The sequence below is a fragment of the Pomacea canaliculata genome, linkage group LG4 (assembly GCF_003073045.1).
Source record: "Pomacea canaliculata isolate SZHN2017 linkage group LG4, ASM307304v1, whole genome shotgun sequence".
Taxonomy (NCBI): domain Eukaryota; kingdom Metazoa; phylum Mollusca; class Gastropoda; order Architaenioglossa; family Ampullariidae; genus Pomacea; species Pomacea canaliculata.
The window spans coordinates 10,096,792-10,120,647 of NC_037593.1; the positions used below are offsets into that span (position 1 = coordinate 10,096,792).

At 41.8% G+C, this 23,856-nt stretch overlaps 2 protein-coding genes across 2 annotated transcripts; both read right to left on the reverse strand.

The window, feature by feature from the left end:
* Positions 1-685: 685 nt before the first annotated feature.
* On the reverse strand, positions 686-11,109 carry LOC112562651. The gene is made up of 2 exons (XM_025236030.1): positions 9,745-11,109; positions 686-6,135 (listed from the first exon to the last, which is right to left on the reverse strand). Exons 1-2 carry the CDS (start codon positions 9,876-9,878, stop codon positions 5,346-5,348), a joined length of 924 nt encoding a protein of 307 aa, XP_025091815.1. The 5' UTR covers positions 9,879-11,109; the 3' UTR covers positions 686-5,345.
* Positions 11,110-13,463: 2,354 nt separating this feature from the next.
* On the reverse strand, positions 13,464-21,879 carry LOC112562579. The gene is made up of 2 exons (XM_025235892.1): positions 21,045-21,879; positions 13,464-17,811 (listed from the first exon to the last, which is right to left on the reverse strand). Exons 1-2 carry the CDS (start codon positions 21,191-21,193, stop codon positions 17,001-17,003), a joined length of 960 nt encoding a protein of 319 aa, XP_025091677.1. The 5' UTR covers positions 21,194-21,879; the 3' UTR covers positions 13,464-17,000.
* Positions 21,880-23,856: the final 1,977 nt, after the last annotated feature.

Sequence of the window (23,856 nt, forward strand, 5' to 3'; positions counted from 1 at the left end):
CAGGACACAATGTGCTGTTGCTGAATGTTCACTCCCCAACAGCTGAAAGGTTGTGGGGTTACTTTTCTACTTTTGTTGTTTCCCTATTTTCCGGGCTTGATGCTAACAAAGTCTGAGTCTTTTTGTCGGAATATTATACTGTGTGAGGTTAAATTTAAGATTTTGCGATTGACAGAGCAATACACATGCTTTAAAAAGTCACTTGATTCATCACATTTATTCAGTGGTGCTTGGTCATAACATCAATGCATCTTGCATTTACATCAGAAAAGACTTGTCAATGAGACTGGAAAGTATGTTTCTTTCTAACTTAAAAAAAAATATTGTTGCTTAGAGGGCCGCACTTTAAGCATCGCCGCAGTCCACTAACGTGTTTCAGAGTTATATTCTATCTATTACAATGTCACGAAACCTTTTAAAAGAATTAGCGTGACGAATATGGGAACTAGAATAAATTGTTTACTAATCTTGAAAAGATTTGTTTGTTTGTTTGTTTGTTTGTTTTTTTGTTGTTTTTTTTTTTTTTTTGGGGGGGGGGGGCTTTTTTTCTTTGCATTTGGGGTGTTGAGTAAGCATCGAAAGACATCAAGATAAAAAGTCTTTCAAAATCTGACTCATTTACAAAAAAAGGTGCAAAATTACAATCCATACAAGAAATTCACCAAATCTGAAACAAAACACTGAGTTTGCTCACACAATATTGCATTATTTATTTTTTGCAATTAAAAGTGTATGTGCTCAGCATTATTTACATTCCACACGTGGTCATGTTCATGCTCAAATCCAAACAGCTGCCATTTTTTTATTTTTTTGGGGTGCTTTACACCACAATATATGACACCACAATTCATGACTTTTATAATGCACCATATCACTGCATATATAACATCACAATACATGGAATACAGTACACAATAACGCAGAATATCGCACACAACAAAATCAAAATGAGCCTGTGAGCTGTTTCTCTTAGCACATTGAGACAGTAAAGCTTTCCACGAAGTCCAACATACCCCGGGCGGACACCCTAACCTGACACCGGAGTCGTTTCGTCAGGAAAGGGGTTGCGGGGAGGAAGCTGGTGTCGCTGCGTTACTGACACCCGGGTGGACTGAGTTCACGGTGCTGTGAAGTTCACGGATCTTCAACTACTGGATAGACACTGCGCACCTGTTGTCATGTAACTTGCGGAAACCACCAAGCAGCCATCTTACCATTCGTAATGTTATTTAAACCAGCATGGAAGATGAACAGATTGACATTTCTCCTACTTCTTCAATTTTGAGAACAAACAACTCAAGCAGTTCACGAAAACAAAAAACATGCAAGTTTGAGAGATTATGGAAAATATGAAAATGCAGTGGCAGGGCATCCCCTAGGCCAAAAAAAAAAGACAAAAACAATACTACATAAATAAACAAACAAACAAACAAACAAAACCAAACACTGAGACTGTATCGTCTTACAGGTAAGAAGCTACTCGCCTTTAAGCAGACCCAGCCAGGGTTTGTCCATGAGTTTCAGGTCAGTGGTGGTGTCGCATTTTCCTCTGTTCCTACAACCACCACAACCCTATTGATAAGTCGCTCAGAATGAAAAGTCTACAGTTTATGTTCACAAGGAAAAACAATAGAAATGTTTGGAGATACATGTGTACACCAGCTTCCAGTTTCACAATATTGTGCACACGAGTTGAATGAATTATTCATTCTGCATAAACATTAATGTTTATTTCCGGTGGTCAGGCGAAGTGAATTCCGAATGATTTGTCACGTGACAAAGAACAAATAAACTGGCTAAACGAGAAAACAACGTCTGTACTTCCAAGAGAAAGTACTGAGTATACATTGACAGCATTATCGAAAAATTATCATTTTATACTTTTAAAAAAATGCTGCAACAAAGCATCAAAAATTGAGCCGAAAACAGGATATCGATAAAAAAAAGTCAATCACATGTCGCTAAATTATCAATGGCAAACATGATAAAGAACAACATAGGTAAACGTGATGCTGACAGATAAAAATGGATGTCTATAGTGGATCTATTCTGTCCCACCTAACTACGACAAGGTCTAAGTAAGTAAAGTAAACATGATAAAGGGAATCTAGAGACGGCATATTACGTATGTAATTGTGTTAACATGTGTCTACCTTTTACCTATTAAGTCAGCTGTTGGCTATACCTGTCATGGGCGATATGCTTTTTTTGAGTCCGTGTGCATATCAAAAATAGTTCACACCTATTGGGCAGAACTATATTTTACTATGTCGTGCTCACCAGAATTACATTCTAGTATTCTACTCCACATTTACAATGGAAGATTGTTTTAAGAATTACAAAAATTAGGGTTTATTATTATGTTCCCTCCATCGAATGGAGTAGGAATAACATGACAGCGTTCATAAAACACTTTCACTGTAAGTTGTCAAACGACATGGGCGTCTCTAAGAGGGGCGCTGATTAAGGGACAAGAGCGCTCATGCAGCCGACCCCATGCTGTTAGTGTCTACAGCAACATCGATATCGTCACATTGACTCGACTTGTGGTACAAGGCCCACGGACACTTGACTTCAGGGTACTCGAGCTGACGACGGTGAGCTCTGCACACCCCCACCCGACTCACCCCATGCACCGACTAGACAGCTCGTCATGCCACCCGACTTCTACCTCGTTATTCTAAAGTTTGGCTCTGAAGTCGACCGGGGGATGGGGCAGGTGAGGAAGGGGAGGGGGCTAGCACACGTGTCCCGATATCACTTGACCTACGAACCGTTGCAATATCTAGCGACGAGTCTCACCTCTATCGATAGCACCCGTGTTTCTCAAAAATTGACACGTCACAGCGAAGGTGTTTCTGAGAAAATGGCAGCTACACTGATCGTGCATGATAATAAATGTTCGTCCTCGTACTTCTCCCCTTCTGCTGTCACAGCCAGAACACAATCTGTACAACTAATTTATGTGTAAGTCATCTACGTCAACGCAAGTGGGATCATTTCGCTTGTTTTTTTGTGGTTTCTTTCTTTTTTTTTTTTTTTTTTTTTTTTGATCTGCCCGTTGAACATTATAAAACTTGATTGTGAGGATTTAGGTCGGTCGGTGAAAGAGAGAAAGAGAGTTTACCCTCTCCACACACACACACCTCCCATCTCCCACCCGTGCAGGGTGGAGAGAGGTGCAAAGGACGACAGGTACTGAACACGTGACAGCGTCCGGGTCAGGTAGAAAACCCACAAGTAGACATGTGCCATGTGCCATGTGTCATGTGCCAGAGGTTACCTTGTCGTTGTTGTTGCGCCACGTTACAACTACTCCCTCAGCTGTTTAGATTAATTCCTGCTTTAGGGTCCGTTACAGGTCGAGAAGATTACTAACCAACAGAGAAGAGCAGTCCGACTTGTGTGTAGTGTGTAGTCAGTCCTTAAATTGTGTGACACACGGATAGTCAGAGATGAAGAAACTCAAACTTTGATATAAATCGTAACGGAACAAAGGGCATCAGAACTAATTTCTGGGACAGGTACAAAGAGGAGGGGTTGGCACAGTATTTGCTCACTAGAACAAAGTGACATAGACTCACTCTGATTACGTATTAGAAATGTCGGCCAGAACACAATAAAATTATACACAAATATGGACATGGTGACAAAAGTTTGCCCATGTACTGAGCTGAACATAAGAATAAATTATTATTAGTCGAAGTAAAATACATTTAAGTTTAATGATTTAAGAAAGTATTTGTTTCATACTGTATTGAAATCATTTTAAAAACACCCTGAGTTGTGGACATTTTCTTTCGATAAAGGATGGAATTGAATATGCTGCCAATTGTTTTCGAAATTGTTCTGTACAATGTCCTCAGCAAGTTATGTCACACAGACATGTATGGAAATGAGTTACATGACACTCAATATGACCTTCAGTCCTTTTTTTATAATTTTGGAAATTTTCAGATCTCGAGAAACATGATTGCACCACATTGTGATTTCTCAAAAATGTTTTGTGACTCAGAGGCAATCGTTTTTTCTGGAGATAAAGGTATCTCGTGTTGTCTAATGCCAAAAAACTTTTGATCAGCCGATCCATCGCTGATTACTCATTCTGGTCCGGCTTTTGGCACCGTCTGATACCTCCTGTACAATATATTTACAGAAAATAAGCAGTAAAGGAAGTCTTTGGTTACTACCACCGACGACTACGGGACCAGTGATGACTAGGATCAGAAGGTGGTCATGGTGGCGGCGAGGTGGTGGGGAGGTTGTTGGTAGTGGTGGTCAGGTCGGTGAATGGCGGGGAGGGAAACTGGTGGCAGACACAAACAAGTGATGGAATGTGTCATTGAATCCTTCTATTTCCACTTTACCCGAGAGGGTCGTTCTCACGGGTAGCTCGTATTATCACAGCTGTCCTGTAGGTCAGGTAATACACAGGGATTATCCAGGTCGTCTGCTGTGTGATCATACAAAAGATTCAGGCATGCGCAGCCTTCTCTAACATGCCATTAAAAGGCCGACCAACCACAAAACAACACGTAAATGTAGTCCGTAAGACATATTCCTTCCTATCATCGTGACATGTGTCTAATATGTCTTAGGTTGTGGCTTCATTCGTTGCTCTTTGAAATGTCGTACTGTAAAAACTGGACGTCTCCCTTTTCTGCAGTAATGGCGCAGCAATGTAAGTCACGAACTCTCAGTTCCCTTCGATGAAAATCACTTGCTTTCTAGAAAATTCTCACATGTCATTTTCTTGCCGCGAAATTCATCTTATGATTGGACCTTATGTGCGAGATCAGAGAATTTGAGGAATGATTTCTTAACTCCAACAACACCAGCAACAACAACAGCAACAACAAAATTATCTTTTTATAACCTTGCCATGTGGGTATTTTTTTAAAGTCGTCTTCTTTTTTTCGTTTGAGCAGAGCATACAGAAGAGTTTAGTTACCCTGTCTTCTTTTCCTCCGCTAGAGGCGCTGGGGGACAAGCAGGTCCAGTGAGGGCTAGACATGTGAAGTGTCAGAGTTTTCCGCTGATCCACAAGCAGATGATACTGTAACACATTAGTCTAGCATAAGTCTCACTTCATTGTCAGGCTGTCTGTAGGTTTGATGCCTTGAGATCATCCGCTCGTAGATTGCCCACAACGCCGGTAGCAACGACTGTCCCTTATGTCCTCTACAGTCCTTCTGCTTCAACCACTGTTCTTTGAAGCTGGTTTCAAGAAGAACACCAACTTTTTTCTTACTGCAGTTTCAATTCAATTTTTTGTGTAGTCTTTTATCTTAAGCTCTTTTCACTCTGCAAGTAATTTACAACAAGCAGAGGCGAGAGTTTATAGACTATCGAGGATCACCCAGCTCTAGCAGGTTGCCGCCTCTCTCTTGAGTTAGTCTCCATCTCATCCGCCTTTCTCTGATGTACAGCCCGCTAACAACAAGCAGGAGGATGCCCAGCACGGGATAGCCCAGCCACACAAAGTTCCTCTCCTCATCGACGACCTTCGGTCCCTTGTACGATTGTGCAGGATTGTTGTCAGGTGAGTATCTAGGGGTGATTTCATTATTCCTGGTGATTCTGCAGAAGTACTTGGCGCTCGAGCTAAAACGCTCCGCCGGTTGGGCGACGATCAGAGAATAGCTGGTCCGCAAGAACACCGTGATGTTCGTCGTCCGCCCCGCGCTTTCGTTTTTCAAACCATTGAACTGCTGCATCCCTTCATCCACATCCTTGATGGAAGTTTTCTTGGGACCAACAAAACTCTCATGGTCGCCGTTAATCTCTACGATCTCCATGTAGATGTCATTGGCTGGCTTCTCGAGCTCAAGGTCGCATCTGAAGATATCAACTGCCTGAACAAAGCGATAGGGTGTGACATTATTTGGTGTGTTATTTTCTTTACCATCTCCAAATAACTTGCACATATAGTTTGGGGCTATCTCAACAGGAAGAAATTCTAAGAAACTGATCTCCAGAAAGCTGCGGTTCTTGTTTGTGTCGATGAATCCATGCACGGCTACCTCCTTCGACGCCTGCTGTCGCTCAGATTCCGGGCTTTCATTGGTTTTGACAGTGGCTTCTTGGATCTCGTTGCACCCATCTGTCTTCCTTTCAAGAATCATACTGGAACCTCTGCGAGAAGAGAAAAAAACCGTTATTCGACATCGAACGTGAGTTCAAAAGTATTAACAAAAGTGTAATGCTAACGAAGGATTACAACAGGAGCTTCAATTCTCGTTTTCCGTGCGACTAACTGTCCAAAGGTTTCAGAGGGTCAACAGGTCAGGAAGTTGATAGGTGACGCCCCACCCCCATGTGTGGACTGGTGTGACAATTGGTGGGAAACAATCATGTCTGAGATAAGGCGAGATTTGACTTGCCCTCCTTCCAGTAGGTTCTGTAAAAACTCAGAGTGTGTCTCAAATGTTCCACGTATATTACTTACTCAGTCACTAAAATTAAACAAATCACCAGATCCACATGATCAGAAACTAACTACAACTATTCATTTTTATAATCAACTTTGGTCAAGATACAACTAATATTACACAGTTACCAAATCCACTCTTAGTCAGCATGTAGCCAGTATTGTTAATTACTACATCGAAAAAAAATCAGTTATGTATTATATAATTACAAACTCATGCTAGAGCGACAAAATCTCTCAAGCTCTTGGTTAAAACTTATAATGGCTGAAAAATGCTCAAACAGATTCGCTTAAAAAGATACAATCGAAAAGTAAATTAATAACAAAAACAAGTTTGCTGGTATTTGAAAATAAAACTGTGTCAATCCAGGAAGCAACCAGCACAAGGCAGCGAAAAATAATGCACATATTTTAACTGAGAGATTATACTGGTCAAAGAAATGTCTGTTGGGTGGCAACTGTGATCACAACTTCCTGGAATATTCCTGGTGAACCAGCCGAGCTCTTAGACACTTACGTCAAGATTCACAGTCTGGGTGAGGTCAGCCGAGCGTGAAGCACAGCAGCTAAAGTTTCCAGGGCATTCCTTAGAAACGACATGCAAAATAGGCCACGCAAAGCAGCCGCTGTTATTACTTATTATACCTGCTGTAATATATCTATTGGCGCCAGGAGTGTAATTTTCGAATATGTCTAACCTTTGATCCTCCATTTTTTTCTACGATAAAATTTTAACTGTTCATTTCCATGCGCTCAGAAACACACTCTTCCAGGAGCCAAAGTTAGACATTGGTCTAGAGACTGGTGGGACCTCTATGGCATGTATATGTACCTCATGGGGGGGGGGAGAAGTGGTGTTTTACGCCGTGCCAGCAACTGAGGCTATATTACGGCAAGCAGCCAGCCCTGTAAACAGATGCCACGTGCAGAGAAAGAACAGCATGCCCGAGACGAGAAATGAACTCTGGACAGCCAACCTTCACTGTATTGATGACAGGCGCTAACCGTTGCGCCACCGGACCGCTGTGTACCTCATGGGCCTGAGCCTTTCTGTAGTAGATGTATAAAAGGGATATGCATGAGTGTATCCATGCGTGAGCATGTTTGTATATGTCCACGACTATATATATCTTCAATGTAGTCCCTTGACCTAGCTAGGTTTTTGGAGAAGTAGTGAGAGGTGGTGGGGGAGATAGAACTGAATTCATACAGAGTGGGATTTTTTGTTTTTTTTTGCCATTGAGATATTTGTTATACGGTGTTAAGGACGTCAGGTCTATTTAAGTATGCACACCCGTATTCAAGCACGCACGCACGATCGCGCGCAACACACACATCTTTACGGTTTAGTATTTTGCGCCACCAGGAAGAGATCAACATTTTACAGACGTAAACACAGGTAAGACACCTGCATCTTCCCACCCTCCTGCCACCACTTATGTCAGGCTTTGGACATACCTGTTATACACTTATCATATCACATTAGCCCAGATGGATGATATCAGCTCGTTATGATGAGTATCAACACAGAGAACACCTGCCTAGTAACCCACCCACCAGTCCACCTGCCTAGAAATGAGCCGCCGGGAGCGATTATCTAATGGATTTCGGATGCATCCTCCTCTGTTCTCGGACATCCAATGTTCTTTCCGCCCTAGAATGGCTTTGACTTTCCTTTTATATTTGTTTTTTGTCCTTTACGTTCTAACCGTTCATCGTTAGGACAAAGCCTAACCCATGTCTCTACCTCTTCAACAGTTTCATGGCTGGTAGGATCAGACAGGAAGCTCACTCAAGAGCTACTTTCCGTCGTGTCAGCAGATACCACCGTTTGGAGATGGGGTGGGGGGCGGACGGGAGGGTGCAGACTGGTTTAAGATGAAAGTTCACGAGAAAAGGGTCGTTGAGCAGAGAGGAAACCAGGGTACCCTGAAAAGAAGCCTGAAGGTCTGCTGTGAAGTAGAACAGGTGTCGCAGCCAAAGAGCATGAACTGATTTGTTGGTTGGATGGTCGAAGGTATAGTGCTTCTATCCTGAGATGTATTCGCACTTTGGAGGAAAGGCGATGAAAAAGGATACAAATGCACCAGGAAATTTCCCCGAGGGTGGATCTTTCAACAAACTTTTTTCGAGATACTCTTACGTGCTCGTTCTCTAAACTGCTGGTATTCTCGTCCTAAGAAATAAATTGTCTGTCATTTTTACCATTATGCACAATCCACAACTAAACTTCTGATGCTGTATTTGTTATGTTGAGTCATGAGTAGGATTAACTACAAGAGGAAAAGAAGATCATTGGGATCATCAGCATCATCATTGTTGTCGCGTCGTCGTCGTCGTCCTCCTCCTCCTCTTCCTCATCATCATCATCATCATCACCACCACCACCACCACCACCACCACCACCACCGAAACATGTCACCTGAGCATATCTGTGACCCTATTTTATGAAAGTAGGGTAAGTCGTTGTCCTGGGGAAAAATATGGAATTTGAGGACAAACTTCTTGTCTCCGTAGTTACGATGCCCCGTCCAGACCCCGTGGATCTTGTTTTATGTTACTTTACTCCAGGAAATATTTGCCAAGAACTAATGTCCCAGTAGTAAAGCAAAAATCCACGGAGTCTGGATATCGTATTTTAAGTGCTGACACATTACACCTGCCCTTGATTTCCCCGGGACAATGACATACCCTCGCTTCGTGACCACAGTCCCATTGTCGTTAGCAATAGAAGTATTACTGCGCTCGTGACTGTAACTCTAGCTTGATCTCCCTTTTTATCTTTTCTACTTTTCTTCTCTCTTAGTTTCTCTTTCTCTGTTTCTCTCACTCACAATCAGCATTTTATTTAGGCATGCATGCACATATAACATCTCTCTTTCTCTCATTTTCTCTGTACTCAACCACTCACATGCATTCACTTGTTTACTCAGGAAACGAGTGGACAATAGACAAAAATCTAATGCGCAGATATACCCCTTGCAAGAGGAGATTAGGGAAAATGATAAGTCGAAACAGGCAGTTTTAGATTATTGCATTATCTATGCGTTTTTACTAATAAATAATGCCCTCAATCCCACGGTTGAAAGCCAGTAAACCAAAGCATAAAAGACCAACTTCCTGTCAAAGATTACGTCATGCCAGGTAGGCTCCGATACCAAAATAATGGCGCGCATTTACTTTAGCAACGAGCTTTGGTGCATATAGTAGCAGTCAGCGCACTTACAGCAGCAACTATTTTACACGAAATGTTGTGTAGATCATCACACACCTGCTCACCCCAGTACAAGCACAAAGAAATTGTCTCTACTTACGTTGCCTTCACGTCACAAATGACTCGTACAAGGTGTCCGCGCATGACAGACAAGCTTGCAGCAGGTGCAGTCATCGCTGATCTCGTCATCGCAGCTGTCATCAGAACCAAGATGCAGATGGTAGAGAAAGCCATTGCGACTTGCCTTCTACTGCAGATGTTACCTAAATAAAAACCACGCAACCGCGCGAGGTTTGCTAATAGCTGACAGTCCTACGATTGCGAGGCTGTCATCTAGGCTGTCATCTAGGCTCCGCCCACAACTTTGTTGTCAAAGACGACCTGCTCCACGTCCTGCAGACATAGGTATGATCGATCGAGAAGGCAGTGGACTGAAGAACGGTTTCCAGAAACAGGACAGGTGTGACCTCTGTTGGAGCTGGACGAGAGTCTAATGAAAGATAAAGTTGTGTATCCGGCCCTGCTTGTGACCTCCGATTAGTCCGCACGACATCTCCAGACTGCTTGAAATGATTTAATGTCACGCTCTTGCAACCAGAAGATGGCAAGATACCAGGTGAGCTTTTCGGTGAACGTTGAGATGCAAAGCAGCTAGACCAGCTTCTGACACAAAAGGTTGAATCCGTCTACCTGCAGTGTCTACCAGCATAGCTTATATACCTCCTAGATAATGTTTTTTTAAACAAACAAAAAAACCTGCTCGCCTACACCAATCAATGATATGATAAAGCTTGTATTTTCCTTTTACGAAATGAGCGAGAGAAGGACTTATCAAAATTGTCCAAGCACCCGGAAGGACGAAGGACGTGCAGGCGGGTAGAGCGACCTGTAGGTTGTGTAACTCTCCTGCGTGGAGTGTAATCAACCTGACGCGACACGCGCTGGCGTGGCGTGAGTACATCTACGCCAACAACAAACTTTTTTTTTTTTCTTGTTAGCTTAGTCGCTTTAATGTCTCTTCGTAGTCCTTTTGTAGCTAATGTTTGTCGACTCCCGTTGTGCATGCCTTCAAATTAATTTTGAATATTACGCATTACCTGCCCAATAACATTTATTTCTAAACAGTGTGGTGAAGAGGTTGGTGTGGGTGGGTGTAGATGTGTGGTGTAGGGGGAGGTCTGGTGTTTATACCCTGAGCTAGCAACTAGGGAGTTATCACCACAGCTGTTGTGAGCGATAGAAATACGTTTGACCTAACAAGCAAAGTGTGTCACTGTATTTACTCCCCCTTGGTGGATTACACTTTAAAGATCTCGTAGGGTGCACATATTTTTCCTAGTATATCCCTCGAGTTCTCGAAATACACGCCTACAAATATTCCGTGCACAGAAAGAGGTCAAACTCGTGACATCAGATTTGTACACAGACATCTAATCCCAGCTGTTCCACTGGGTGAAGAATTCACGAGGTAAACGTATCGATGTACTTTCATGGTGTGTTGTTGTTGTTGTTGTTGTTGTTGTTGTTGTTGTTGTTGTTGTTGTTGTTGTTGTTGTTGTTGTTTTTGGCTAATGGTGATGTTTGGAGCCATGTATCTGGAAAAAAGAATTGAGGTATTCAACCATATCAGGGAAATGGTATCTTGTACTGAGATTTACCCAGCCATTAAAATTATACCTCACTAGACCTTTAAATTAAAGACAAGGAGTCAAATAAATAGGTTGCATAGGATTGTTTGAAGCGTGAACAAGAAGCCAATTTGTTGCAAGCGAGAACAATGAGCACCCGTAGGGTGGAAGGCAGGAGTGACTTTGACTAGGCAGACGGTACTATTAATATAGGTTTTCTTGTATTGTATGTTGATATATTTCCGGCGATGCTTGAAAACTGTGAAGGAAACTAGGTAACTAGGATAACACAAGATGATAACAACTGGCATAACCGACGGGATATGATTCACACATTTCTCTCTACAAACGTTGCTGCAGGAATCAGTGTATTTAACACCAGGCTGATTGTAATTATTATTTAAATGATGACTCGTTTACCTCCATGCACGATACATTTTCTTAAATTAAGAAAGGATGTACTCCTTTTCTGACTGAAAGATGAACTAAACTATTTCCTTTTTCTTTTCTTTTTTTTTAAAGGAATGAGACATAGGGGGATGCCCGTTTATGTGACAAACATAACATTTGTATTCTGGTAGACTTGGGAACATATTTTCTTTGCACCCAGCTACTTTATTTTGCTCACAACAGCCTATAAAGTATTCCGTTTGATTTTTTCAATTCAAATGTTGATGAAACTCAGATCCTTACAACAGCATCAGCCACTCTAAATAATATGGCATGTCTGTTGCCATTGGAAACTTCTGAATACTGCCTAAACACTGCATACTTGAATAGCATAAACAATTTAATTTTCAGTTTTCCTATTTTCTTTATGCTATTCCCTTTTCTGCATATCAATCTCTTCCTCCTCAGATTTTTCGGTCTGACACTTGTCATTTTCTGCTCTAAAAGCTAATGTGCAAGATGTTTGTTTATGTACTTATTGGCTTGTGCCAAAGTTAATAGAACACTGAGCAATGATGTTATAATTTATTGTCATCTTTTTAAGATAAAAGCAATAATTTTTCAGAAACATAGATAAATAAGTTATCACAGGCGTCAGACAAAAGTACTATGTCAAGTAATTGATAACAGCAATCATTTGAACTCTGTGATTGTTATTATTTGTTGAATGTTAATGTCTGTAAGTCATTCTGGATAGTTTTCATGGCAACTAGTCATTAATTTCACATAAACAATGTTTTATTTTAGCATTGTCAACATAGACTATCGACACAAGCATATGCTAAATGGAGAAGGTGTAAGTAAACTGGTGGAAAAGTTTCCAGTTTAGCCGCAAAATGGATGGCAAATAATTATCTTTATATCGTTCGCTTTCTTTGTCCATCTTTCTTTCTGTGTATGTGGGTGGGTGGTGTGGGTAGGGGGAGTGTCTGAGATGCTTTAACTTAAATAAAAAATGGACCCGTCACGGATACACAAGTGCTCCTTTTTAAATTGTTGTCCTTGGTTTGTGCGTGAATTGCATTAAGAAAGCCCTAATTGTTCCACATGCTTGTTTAAAATTGAATTCTGCATCTCAACACATTAATAAGCCACTGCTTACTTGACCCCCATACTTACTGTGACCGCCAGAAACGCTCCAATAGAGTGAGAGACACACAGGTATCTTTCCATGTTTCTCAACTTGCATTTTGATTGCAAAGCTGGTTGAGGTCTGGGACTGTCCGGTAGGTTCTGGCTACTTTCTGACTCATTTCTGTGCTGGCAGTCTTTCTGTCGTATTGACATCGTTGCCACACTCTTGTGGAAATCTTTTCCCATTCCTCCTGGAATTCTCTTCCCGTGAACAACTGTTCACACACCTCAGAGTTTTGTGGACGTCTTCAGCGCCACGTCTCTTCTGTCCCCTGCCAGCCTTCGAGACGATGAAGAGGATGTTTTTCTCCTCTCGTCTGACGGACACCTCAACTGTTTTCTCTCGAGTATTATTTTCTATCATTAGCAGCATGTGTGTGTGTGTGTGTGTGTGTGTGTGTGTGTGTGTGTGTGTGTGTGTGTGTGTGTGTGTGTGTTCCTCTGTGCCTTTGTGTGTATTGTGTGTCTGAGGATAGTGAAAGCAATTAATTCTTTTGCCTCCAGTTATCACATCGAGCACAATGATGAAAATCCCTTGTGACACCAGACAAGCCCCTAGATGTTGACATTACACTCACACAAGTCACTGAAACGAGGGTAGTCGACATACAGTATTTGATATTTATTTTTTTATTTTCGTGGATAAATCAGAAATCACTAGAAAACTACAAAAGCAAAACAAACAAAAGATGGCTTAACTATTTTACTGCATACTGCTACAGCTATTTTTACACTGATTATGCTAGTTCCTAAACACATTTATTTCAGTTTAATATTTTACAACACTAGTATGTTACCCTTTAACCAGAAAGGCTCTGTGCACGTTGATATAATTGTTGTGATAGTTTTAAAATTGCACAACAATGTGGTTTTCTTTTGTTGCGTAAAAAACGACACGAAATGCTGACCAGGTGAACACGCCCTATGAATTAACTTCACATTTCTTTAACTCTGTTTTCTTCTTCCTTTCTTACTTAGAAGCAATATCAACATCAACCATTACAAGAATAAATGATACAAGCAGACTGTATGCACTCACTAGTAGGATTCCAGAAATGTGCTTTGTGAAATCACTACTGTGATCTTGCTGACCGCCAACATTCAGTGACATCCGAACACTGAACTCTGGTTCTTATGAACGGCACTCACTCTGTGCTGTCGGCCAGTGTTTTATCAACATGGACATCAACAGCCACTGTTCTATCCAAAAGAAAACAGATGTGATTTGTGGGGCATGGATACCTGTAATTCTGTGTTTGTATTGGCACATCCTCTAAAGTCTTCAACTTCATAACTTCAACAGCCACTAAAATTACTCACTGTATGCAAACAATAATAATTACAAAAACAATCATCATAATAGTCATCAGCAGCAGCAGTAGCAGCATTGTCATCGTCGTCAACAATTGTCATCGTCGTCAACATATTCTTACCCCTTACCATTATAATTAAGTGCCCTTAACAAACTTTCCATCATAATTCTGTTATACTATTTCGATCGTTCTTATAATAAACAATGTGAGTGACTTTACTTAAGTCTTCTTGTTTGTAACAGAAAGTAATGCGAGAAATACTCTTATTACACCTTTCACAACAGTAAATAAAATAATGTACTAAAAATAAAGTAAAGAAGATATTCTTGCCCTTCCATTTATAACGAGTGGCAAGTGTTGTTTGTTCTCTCATCAGGACGTATAGGACAAATAATATGCGTGGTTTTCTCGTTTCTCTTAATGTAAATATATATTCACATATATTTTCAAATATATATACACATATAAGGTCTTCTTATTATAATTATGATTTTGTATATCTATTACTACAATGAACATTTGTGTCATTGGGCAATTGTAAATATTTTGCAACTTTTAATAATAACCACAACAATAAAAAATTGCAAAACATCATTAAAAAATTTATTACATTTGAATAAAATATCAAAACATAAACTCTGAATCGTCAAAAAATAATTCTTAAACGTTATAAGCAATGTTAAAGAATCGCAGAAGAGAATTGAACAAATGGCACTTTAAACTGTAAAAATATCCTATTTGGGAGCAACATCATTTACACCGAAGCTGAATAGTCAGCTGCCTCCCGTCCTGTGCCACCTGAATGTTTGCATTGAGTTCACCAACGTGACGTCACATGACGGCAGTAGGAGGCAGCACCACAACGTGAACTTACGGCGGCTGTTGTGGTTAGTGAGAGAAGCAGAGACACACAGTTGGCCTTTAATCTGCTGTCTTCTTGTGACGGGATGAAAATGTGGCCCTTTAAACAGCTTGATTAATTCACAATGGATTTGTTTCTTTGGTATACATACTTGGTCATTTTTTATTATGTGTGTTGTTGTTGGCTCGACAGACATATATATGACAATTATTTAGGGTTTGTAGTTTCGACTGAGCAGACACGGGTTGTTGTCAAAGACAACACAATCCTTTCTTATGTTGCCCGACTTGCTTATCATTTGACTATTATCAAGGGGACGGAACTGTGAACAATACACTTTGAGCATTTATTCTAGGTTCCATGCGAGACAAAAATGGGGACAGTTGCACATTTTATGTGTTTGTCGTCCTGACCATGTGAATACAGAAGTGCAAGCCGTTAAAGAATGTATTCAATTTACAGCGGGCACTTTTTCTGTAGCCAGTGTGGATGGAAGTCATCATTTGTTCTTCCATTCGGTGACCCTTGGCTTGTACCACCTTATGTCCAGCTCTGCTGAACTTCAGGTATTAGTAGCCAGGGGTGGGGACAACTGACAGGTGCAGAGGCTGGCAAGGCCCATCCCTGTATGCAAGTCCTATGTGGTATGGCCGCTCCATTCATTTATGTTAGGAAGCCAATTTTTTCTGTGTTCCTCTGCATCCATCACTTTCGTAGGTACGCTGAAGGACGGTCTTACACACAGTGTCATGCCGGGTGGTATCCATGGCCAAACCATACCCGCAGTTTCACTGGGGTTCTTGGTGGCCCGTGAGGTTGGTTCCACGTTGTTTATAGAGGGAATGCCATCACTCGTTTATTGTTGAAACTTCAATAGTCTTTTATTAGAATCGTCAGCTGTGAGAACATTCACAGCTGTTCATTGTTGGAATGTCGACAGGAGTTTACTGAGGGAATCTCAGCTGTGGTTTGTCGTTGGACTGTCAATATTATTTCACTAAAATAGGGAGAATCAACAGTGACTCATAATGAAATTGTCAGCACTGTTTTCTATCGTCAAGCTTGCGCGTTCTTTGACCACCAGATCGTAGAGGGAGGGGAAAGGGTGAGAGGGGCAGGGGCTCTTTTCCTTGATGACAAAAAAAAAAAACCCTCGCCATTTCCCCATTTTAGCAATACACCACACAAAGCAGCAATGGTGGTCATGGGATTACTAAACTGACCTAAATTTTCAAAAATAATTAATAATAATAATAAAGAAAATAATCTGTAGCACTATATCTTTAGATGTGGACAAAAGTCTGATATCTCCATAAGTGTTTATAATTTCAGAACTCTTTTCGATCACGTGACATGGGTCGTCCACAGTCCAGGACCTTCATTGTGACTGGTTATCGGGACCCGTCCTGATCACGCGCTCGGATCAAAGTCTCGGACTGGCACGCGCATTTTTAGCCCACCTTTTCGCTAATGGAGATTCTTGTCTCCCCTCCTTCAGCGTCCGAGCAAACCAAAATAAAAATCTCCCCCTCCCACCACACAACCGCTCGTTTGTCTTCAATGAATGATGTAATACAGATGCACTTCTGGGATAGGAGGAGCGGTGGGGTGGCATTTCCTGTCGTTACCCGTGGAGTCCGTATGTCTGATGCTGATAGAATCTCTCTGAAAGTCTGGATAGGAAACACCACCAGACTGACATTTGGAGCAGGCTATGACCAGCACACTCAGGCTATGACAGACATCCTGTTTCACCCTGAAAGACGGTAAGGGACTGTGATGCTACAGGAAGCACAGGGAATGGTATTCTTCCATTTGCTTAAATAGATGAATTGACTCGCTCAGAAAATAGTGTCGTTATTGTGATGAGCTGAGATCGATGTCAATTCAAATAATCTGTGAGCTCGGAATGAGGGTTAGATAAACTGTTTTCCACTCTACACACTCATTTACACTGTCTTTCACACGGTCAGACTTGGCTCACCTCTGACCCATTCGACGGATCAGGGATTAACCTATTTTGGCTCTCCGTATTCGATTGATGATGCCGAGTTCTGGATCTCCAGTTCCGCTCCCTAACGATGAACGCCGCGATGACAGCGACCAGAATTAAAACAAGAAAAGGGTAACCAAGCCAGCTATAGCTTTTCTCAGCCTCGGCATCACCCTTGACTCTCGAGCTATTTGGGAGGATGAACCCCAGGCTCATCGGGAAGTCTTCAGTTCCCCCCGTCTTTGTGCTGATGCGGCAGAAGAGCGAGTCCGAGTCCGGATTATGGGATGTGATGACGTGAAGCATCTGCGATGATCTCTTGACCACCACCCACGTGGACGCTCTCTCATGACCACTGTCTCCCCAGTATTGCATTTTGTTAGCAACATCCGAAGCCGAGGTGCTGTTGGGCCCAACGAATGACTCGTTCTTTCCGCTCTTTCCGTTCTTCTCCACCACCACGATGTTGGTGATGTCGTCAGGTGCCGCGTCTGTGCCGCAGACGTACACGACAGCATCTTCCCACCGTTCGTTCAGCTCGCACTTGTGAGGAGTGTCAGAAATGAAGTTGCAGCCGCACACAAAGGTCTTGTTGGCATAAGGTAGCTCTTGGTAGCTGATCTCGAGGTAAGCCGACGGTGGGTTGCCGCTGTTGTTGATGTAGCCATGTACGGCGACGTCTTCTAACCCTTCGTGGACTGCACCATGTTTGGAAGCGTGCACAAATGCCACCTGTTCGTTTATGCTGACGTTTTTGCTGATGTTGAGGGTGATGTACGTTATTTGGCTGCAACATACACGAATATAGACATGACGTCACACAGAAGGTCCTACAAGTATTCTACAGTTACAACGTTACGCACACAAACGCTCGTGCAGCGTGAATAAATGTCAAGTACCCAGTATTCCTACAGCAGTACTGACATCACGAGCGTAAACGAACAACGAGTACTTACCTGCCATGTGAACACTGAATGTCTGTCAAGAAAAAGTTTAGCATTCCTCCCTTCACTCTCAATACTATAAAAAAAACAAACCGGAAAAACCCGGGTAAGTTTATTTTGAAATAATTTGAAAGGGAGACTCCTTAGTGTGAGTCAAATGAATTTCCTGTACCACAGTTCTTGGTCCTGCTGAAACAATCTTGTTTGCGCCACACGCTTGAAGTGAAGTGCACTGCCTAAGAAAAAAAACCCCAATGCATGCCGGTCTGAACTCTCGGGTAGAAACGTGGACAACTGTGAGCCGAGGCCAATATATTGGATCGCAGACAAGTACTGTAGCAACTACTAAGAATGAACAGCAACCATAAATTACATTTATTGATGATGATGATGATGATGATTGATTGATGAATGATGATGATGATGATGATGATGATGATGATGATGATGATGATGATGATTGATTGATGATGATGATGATTGATTGATTGATTGATGATGATGATGATGATGATGATGATGATGATGATGATGATGATGATGATTGATGATTGATGATTGATGATGATGATGATGATGATGATGTGATTTCTACAGCGCTTTTTCCCGTCATCATCCTAACGCTTTACAAAAACAATAAGACAAATAAAAACTGCTAATGGCACAAGGTCTATTCTCAGAGAGTACAAGACACATCTGAATAACAAAAGTAAAAATTGACCATAGTGAATGAGTGTCTGCATTACAGTCTACATCAGATCGTTTGTCATCAAAAAGCTCGTTTGTCAGCTAAGTTGCACTATCACCTGAAGGAAGATAGCTCTTCCAAAAGGCAGTCGCATCTTTATACTGTGTTTTCTACATTTTTAGTTACATGACACAGACCTAACATACAGCGAATGGTACTTTGTCTTCTCAGAGTTTTTTGGGGAGAGGGAGGTGTTGTTTTTGACAATTTCTCCCTCCACCTTACCCCCAAAAAGAACCCAAGAGTTTTGTAAAGTTAATGATCCAGAAACGGATAAATAAAAGAAGGGAAAAATTTTTAATCTGCTCCTTTTTATAGATAAATGGCCATCTGACGACCATCTATTCTATCTGGATGGCCTGTAATGCAAAGGCATCAAGAAAGACGGGATGGGGACAGGAGTAAGAAAGAGAAGACTAGACTGCAGCAAGGTTAGCTACACTTCTCGTGACAGTCTCGCCTATTTAAAATAAACAGTTCGTCTCCCTATTAGCACTAACTGTCGTGATTAGAAATGCTCTCGACACGGAATACGGTGTCTGTTGTCTGGTCAGAAAGTGAACTAAGAACATTTATGTCCAAAGAGACATCCACCTGGAGTTGAGTCCGCACAAGATGGCGACGGAATTCCACAGGACACAGATGGAGATGTTTGTGTTATTGAGACATGGACGCAGCTGTTGCATCAATAAAGTTTTCGTCACCCCTGTTTGCATGATAATAAAGGTCACTTCCGAATAAGAAATTTGTGTTGCCTCACACCCATCTTTCTTTGATATCCCTTCATTTGTTTTACCTTCCTGCTTTCTTTATCTGTAAACCACGTGGTCGTGCACTTTGGCGCCTTAGACACTCTTGACACTTTTATTTTAGGCACAAGGCGAGCTATTTGGTTTCAACACAAGTAACACATGACATGCCTGTTTCTGACACAAATAACCGATGCCACACTCGTATTAGACAACTACACCAACCAACACTTTCTTGAGACACACGTAACTACATGACACCCTACATGTCATGTGACCTGCTTGTCTTGGCAGTTGTACAGTTACTAGTCAAAAAGTGATATAGATTCCATGTCTACTGCTTTTATTCCAGGTTATTTGCATTTCTGGTAATACTTTCATAGACACGAAGTATCATGCAATCCGAAAAAACTAAAATAAATAAAGCTCGAGAAACGAAAGTGGGGTGAAATCAGCCAACCATGTCAACAACCCATTTTCTCGAAAAGAACCTACCCAACGTAAACAGCTGAGTGAGATAGGACCGGGTGCTCGTGAGCTCAAATAAAGTACCTCGGCAATTATGTTAAACGGTAAATATGACGCTAATGACAACTCCCTTTTAAACTATGGCCATTTCTGGTAATGTGTGGATGGCCGGGCACATTTCTAGAAAATTGCAAAAGTAGACCCAGATCAAAAACCCAGCTATTAATTTTTTTTTTTTTTTTAGGATACATAATAGTAGTTTGGGAATATCTACAGTAGGTCATAGACTAGATAACCATGGTCTAGATAACGTATGCAAGCAAGTCTTTGTTTATCTCTTCTTCCGCCATGCCACCCAACACCCCTTGTTTGATATAGCAGCCACCCTGAGTTAACAAGGGGACAAATCTTCTCTCATGGCTTTCTCGGTTACCACGTTAGACAGGAGACTACATGTAACCACATGACAGCCAACATGCGATAAATCGCAGGTGCGTGCATATGTTAGCAAATCACGTCACACAAGGATCTGGTCCTAACCTGAGTCCTCTATTCATCTGCTACCCTCAATCTACCCGAGGGGGAAAAATCAATCGGATCAGGTGTTAATGTCTTTAACACTAAGCCTCGTTAAGTACAGAATGTTTTGGATATATTTTGCATATGTAAAAAGCTAGCGGTGGGCTTTGTCACTACCTGCCTTTTTTTGGTCGTAAACCTAAAAATATCTTCAGTGCTTTCTCTGATTTTCAAGTGGAATGCTTCGATCATGTGAAAATAACCGCCGTTATAAACAAACTAAAACTTTTCATGAAATGTACCTAGCCTAAGTATGAAATATTAATTTAGTCCCTTAAACGCAGGTAAAAAATGTAGTTTAGAAATTCAAACAAAAGAAAAGGAACAAAACGTGCCGATAGAAACCGAAACTCAGCCCACTGTCATTACAAGGATGTTCTTTTTTAGGTTTCTTTGTTAGGTTTCAAACAGAGGCTTAGTCTGATCTTCATGTGTTTCAGTGAATACCAAATTACAAGTCCAAAACATGTTACGTACGTAAGGTTTCAGCCACCATAACTGTCATGAACAAGAGAAAGCAAATGCTAGTTACTTTTCTTTGCCTGTAGTCGCTGAGCAGCTAACGCGCAGGAAGCTGCTCCTCTGGACCAAAGATGTGACACCTGGCCCGCTTCCGTCAGCTTTCATCGAGTTCATCGGACCAACACACAGCAAGAGAGCACAGATCGCTAGAAAGGCCATGATCGAGTCCTGCCTGCTTCCGGTCTAAATGTCGGTTTTGGCGGTAGTGGCTTGGTTATGTTGATGTAGAGTTGCACCTGAAAGTCTGAAAGCATCAGTAGAACACAGCACAGCCAGCAATGACAGTCGTCCGTTATACGCTGCTGTCTCGTGTCAACTCTGCAGAGGCTTTGATGACCGGCGAATGATGTGCGGATGAATCAAATGAAGTCCCCATTCAAACGGGCATTCCCAAACCGCTAGACCGGGTGGTGGCACGTTAATGACTGGATTTACGTCACGCTCACCTGTACAACTTTTGAGGACTTGGTTGGTTGGTCTCGATAGATGCCATTTTGTATGCAACCCTTCCTCCAGTCTTCCCACATCCGTCTCTATCCCTACCTCACTCTATTTCTTTGACAGTGTATCCTACCACCTCCTCTTTCACTCTCCCTTTCTCACTCTCTGATTATATACATATATCAGAGTTCTGTATAGAGAAACATTTTCTATCTCATATGTATATAATGCATGCGCAGCACACACTTTGCTTCAATTTAATGCGCTTGTTATCGCCATCAGTGCCGGATGTTGCACACCAAAAAAAACCGCAAGACCTCAATAATTATTTATACTGTGGAGGGAAATTCCCACATGCTGCAGTGAAAACGCCTACTGACAATCCAGAGAAACTTTGTTGTCCAGACTCGTGACATCACATGACCCAGAAAGCAGTGACACAGCCAAAGGCTAGTCTCGGAAAGCAACAAAATTTATTTTTACGACAATACAGCTTCCTAGAAACTCGAACTCTTTCCAGTGACGTCATTTCCGAATTTTCCAGAAAACGGGGCATTTCCGAAAAACATAGCTTTCCTGAAGTAGCAAGACAAAAAGATAGAGGCAGGTATAGACTGGGAAAGAAAGAAAGACGAACGCCGCTAAAAGCAGTTAGCGGGTATAAACATAACCAAAAATCCCATTCGCAGTATTTTACAAAAGGGGGAGGGGAGTGGGTACAGAGGGGCACACCCGATGTACACGCAAGTCGCTTGGTGATGTGTGCAGCCGTGACACATTATGACCTTCGTCGTTGTTTTTTTTTTTTTTTTTTCTCCACGGTCGTCACGCAGTGACCTGTGACGTCTGCTCAGCGACGGCGCGATCTGAAGAAACAAGATGTCACTAGATGTACCCGTATAACCTGCACAACGGGTCTGATGCCACAGACATTTTTCCAGGCCCACGTGCAGTGGGAGCTGCTCCCATCGGAAACGCCAAGAACATCCTGAGATAGTTATTCATTGAATTGAAGGAGAAGTTTTAGACCAATCAAACATCTGAGCTCAGACCAGCCCTCCATAGGTAGCAACCCTGACCCAGATGCTCCACTTCTGGCAGCGAAGGTCGGCCATGTTTTTGACTGTGGCAAAGGGCACTGACATTTCCTATAACCTTTTGATTCTGGTTTGTGGTTCTCTGAACTGGTTTACAAACGCAGTTTTTGTATACTTTATTGTCAAATAATGAAATTTAAATATTTTATACCATCAACTGTCACACTTGCTGTGGCTGGGTTCCGTAAGTTAGTTTCTCTCTGTCTTTCTCTATTTTTAATTTTTTATGAGTAGTGCATAGACAGAGCAATTAGAGCTAGAGATATATAAATGTATATTAAGCGATACATGTTGTATCGTCAGAGACAGGCCTGACGATGTGTGTCGATGGGTGGTGGGGAGTCAAGTGTCCTCCGGCCCGCGGCCGTTAAGGGGCTCAACCTTGGTCACTGGATTTTGTTACGTTACTGAATGAATTATACATACTGCCAATCAAATTGTAAACATATTATATCCTGGGAAACTAATTTATGATAGCAATTACAAGAGGTTTGGAGAGGTGTCTTCCGGTGCTGGCTCTTGGCGGCCCTGGTCAAAGTTGCAATGAGAGCTAGAGATACAAATGTATATTCAGAGATACGTGTTGGATAGATATGCAATGAGCGCCAGAGATATATAAATGTATATTAAGCGATACGTATTGTATAGTCAGAGATGCAATGAGAGCTACAGATAAAAATATATTAAGCGATACGTGTCGAGACCTGGAGATCGATCAGCAGTTTGCAGTCGCTCCAACGGGAATTGTCGAAGGTGGTTTTCATCCTCGCTGCCTGTTTCAGCCAAGGTCTTAGACCTCAGAAAAATGGTGGGACAGGTCTCGCCATCGCCAGTAATTCAATCCCAACCTTTTATCAGTCCAATACGTAAGTCACGTCTTTATCATCTGAGACTAACGAATACAGTTGATCGGTTCAAAGTGTAGACTTTCATCCTTCGGCCTTGTTGTCCAAAGGCTTACCTTCCAGCCTATGGCTTCACGAACAACGTCTTTATCGCTTTTCCAATCCACGAAAGCTTCTAGAAATGTGTAAAGATGAACAAGTCCTACTAATACAGATATGCATGTATGTGTCAACAGACACGCATAGAACAGATACACTCTCTCTAGTCTCTTCTACAACAGACACTACTCATACACAAAGTAAATTACGCTCAGGGTCAGGACAGGGTCACAGTGAAGAACCATAAAAATACGAACAATGACACAAACGTAGCAAGCAGTCCATGGAAGGGACCTATAAAAGTATTAACGACAGTCCAAAAGCCTGAGTGGCATGGATT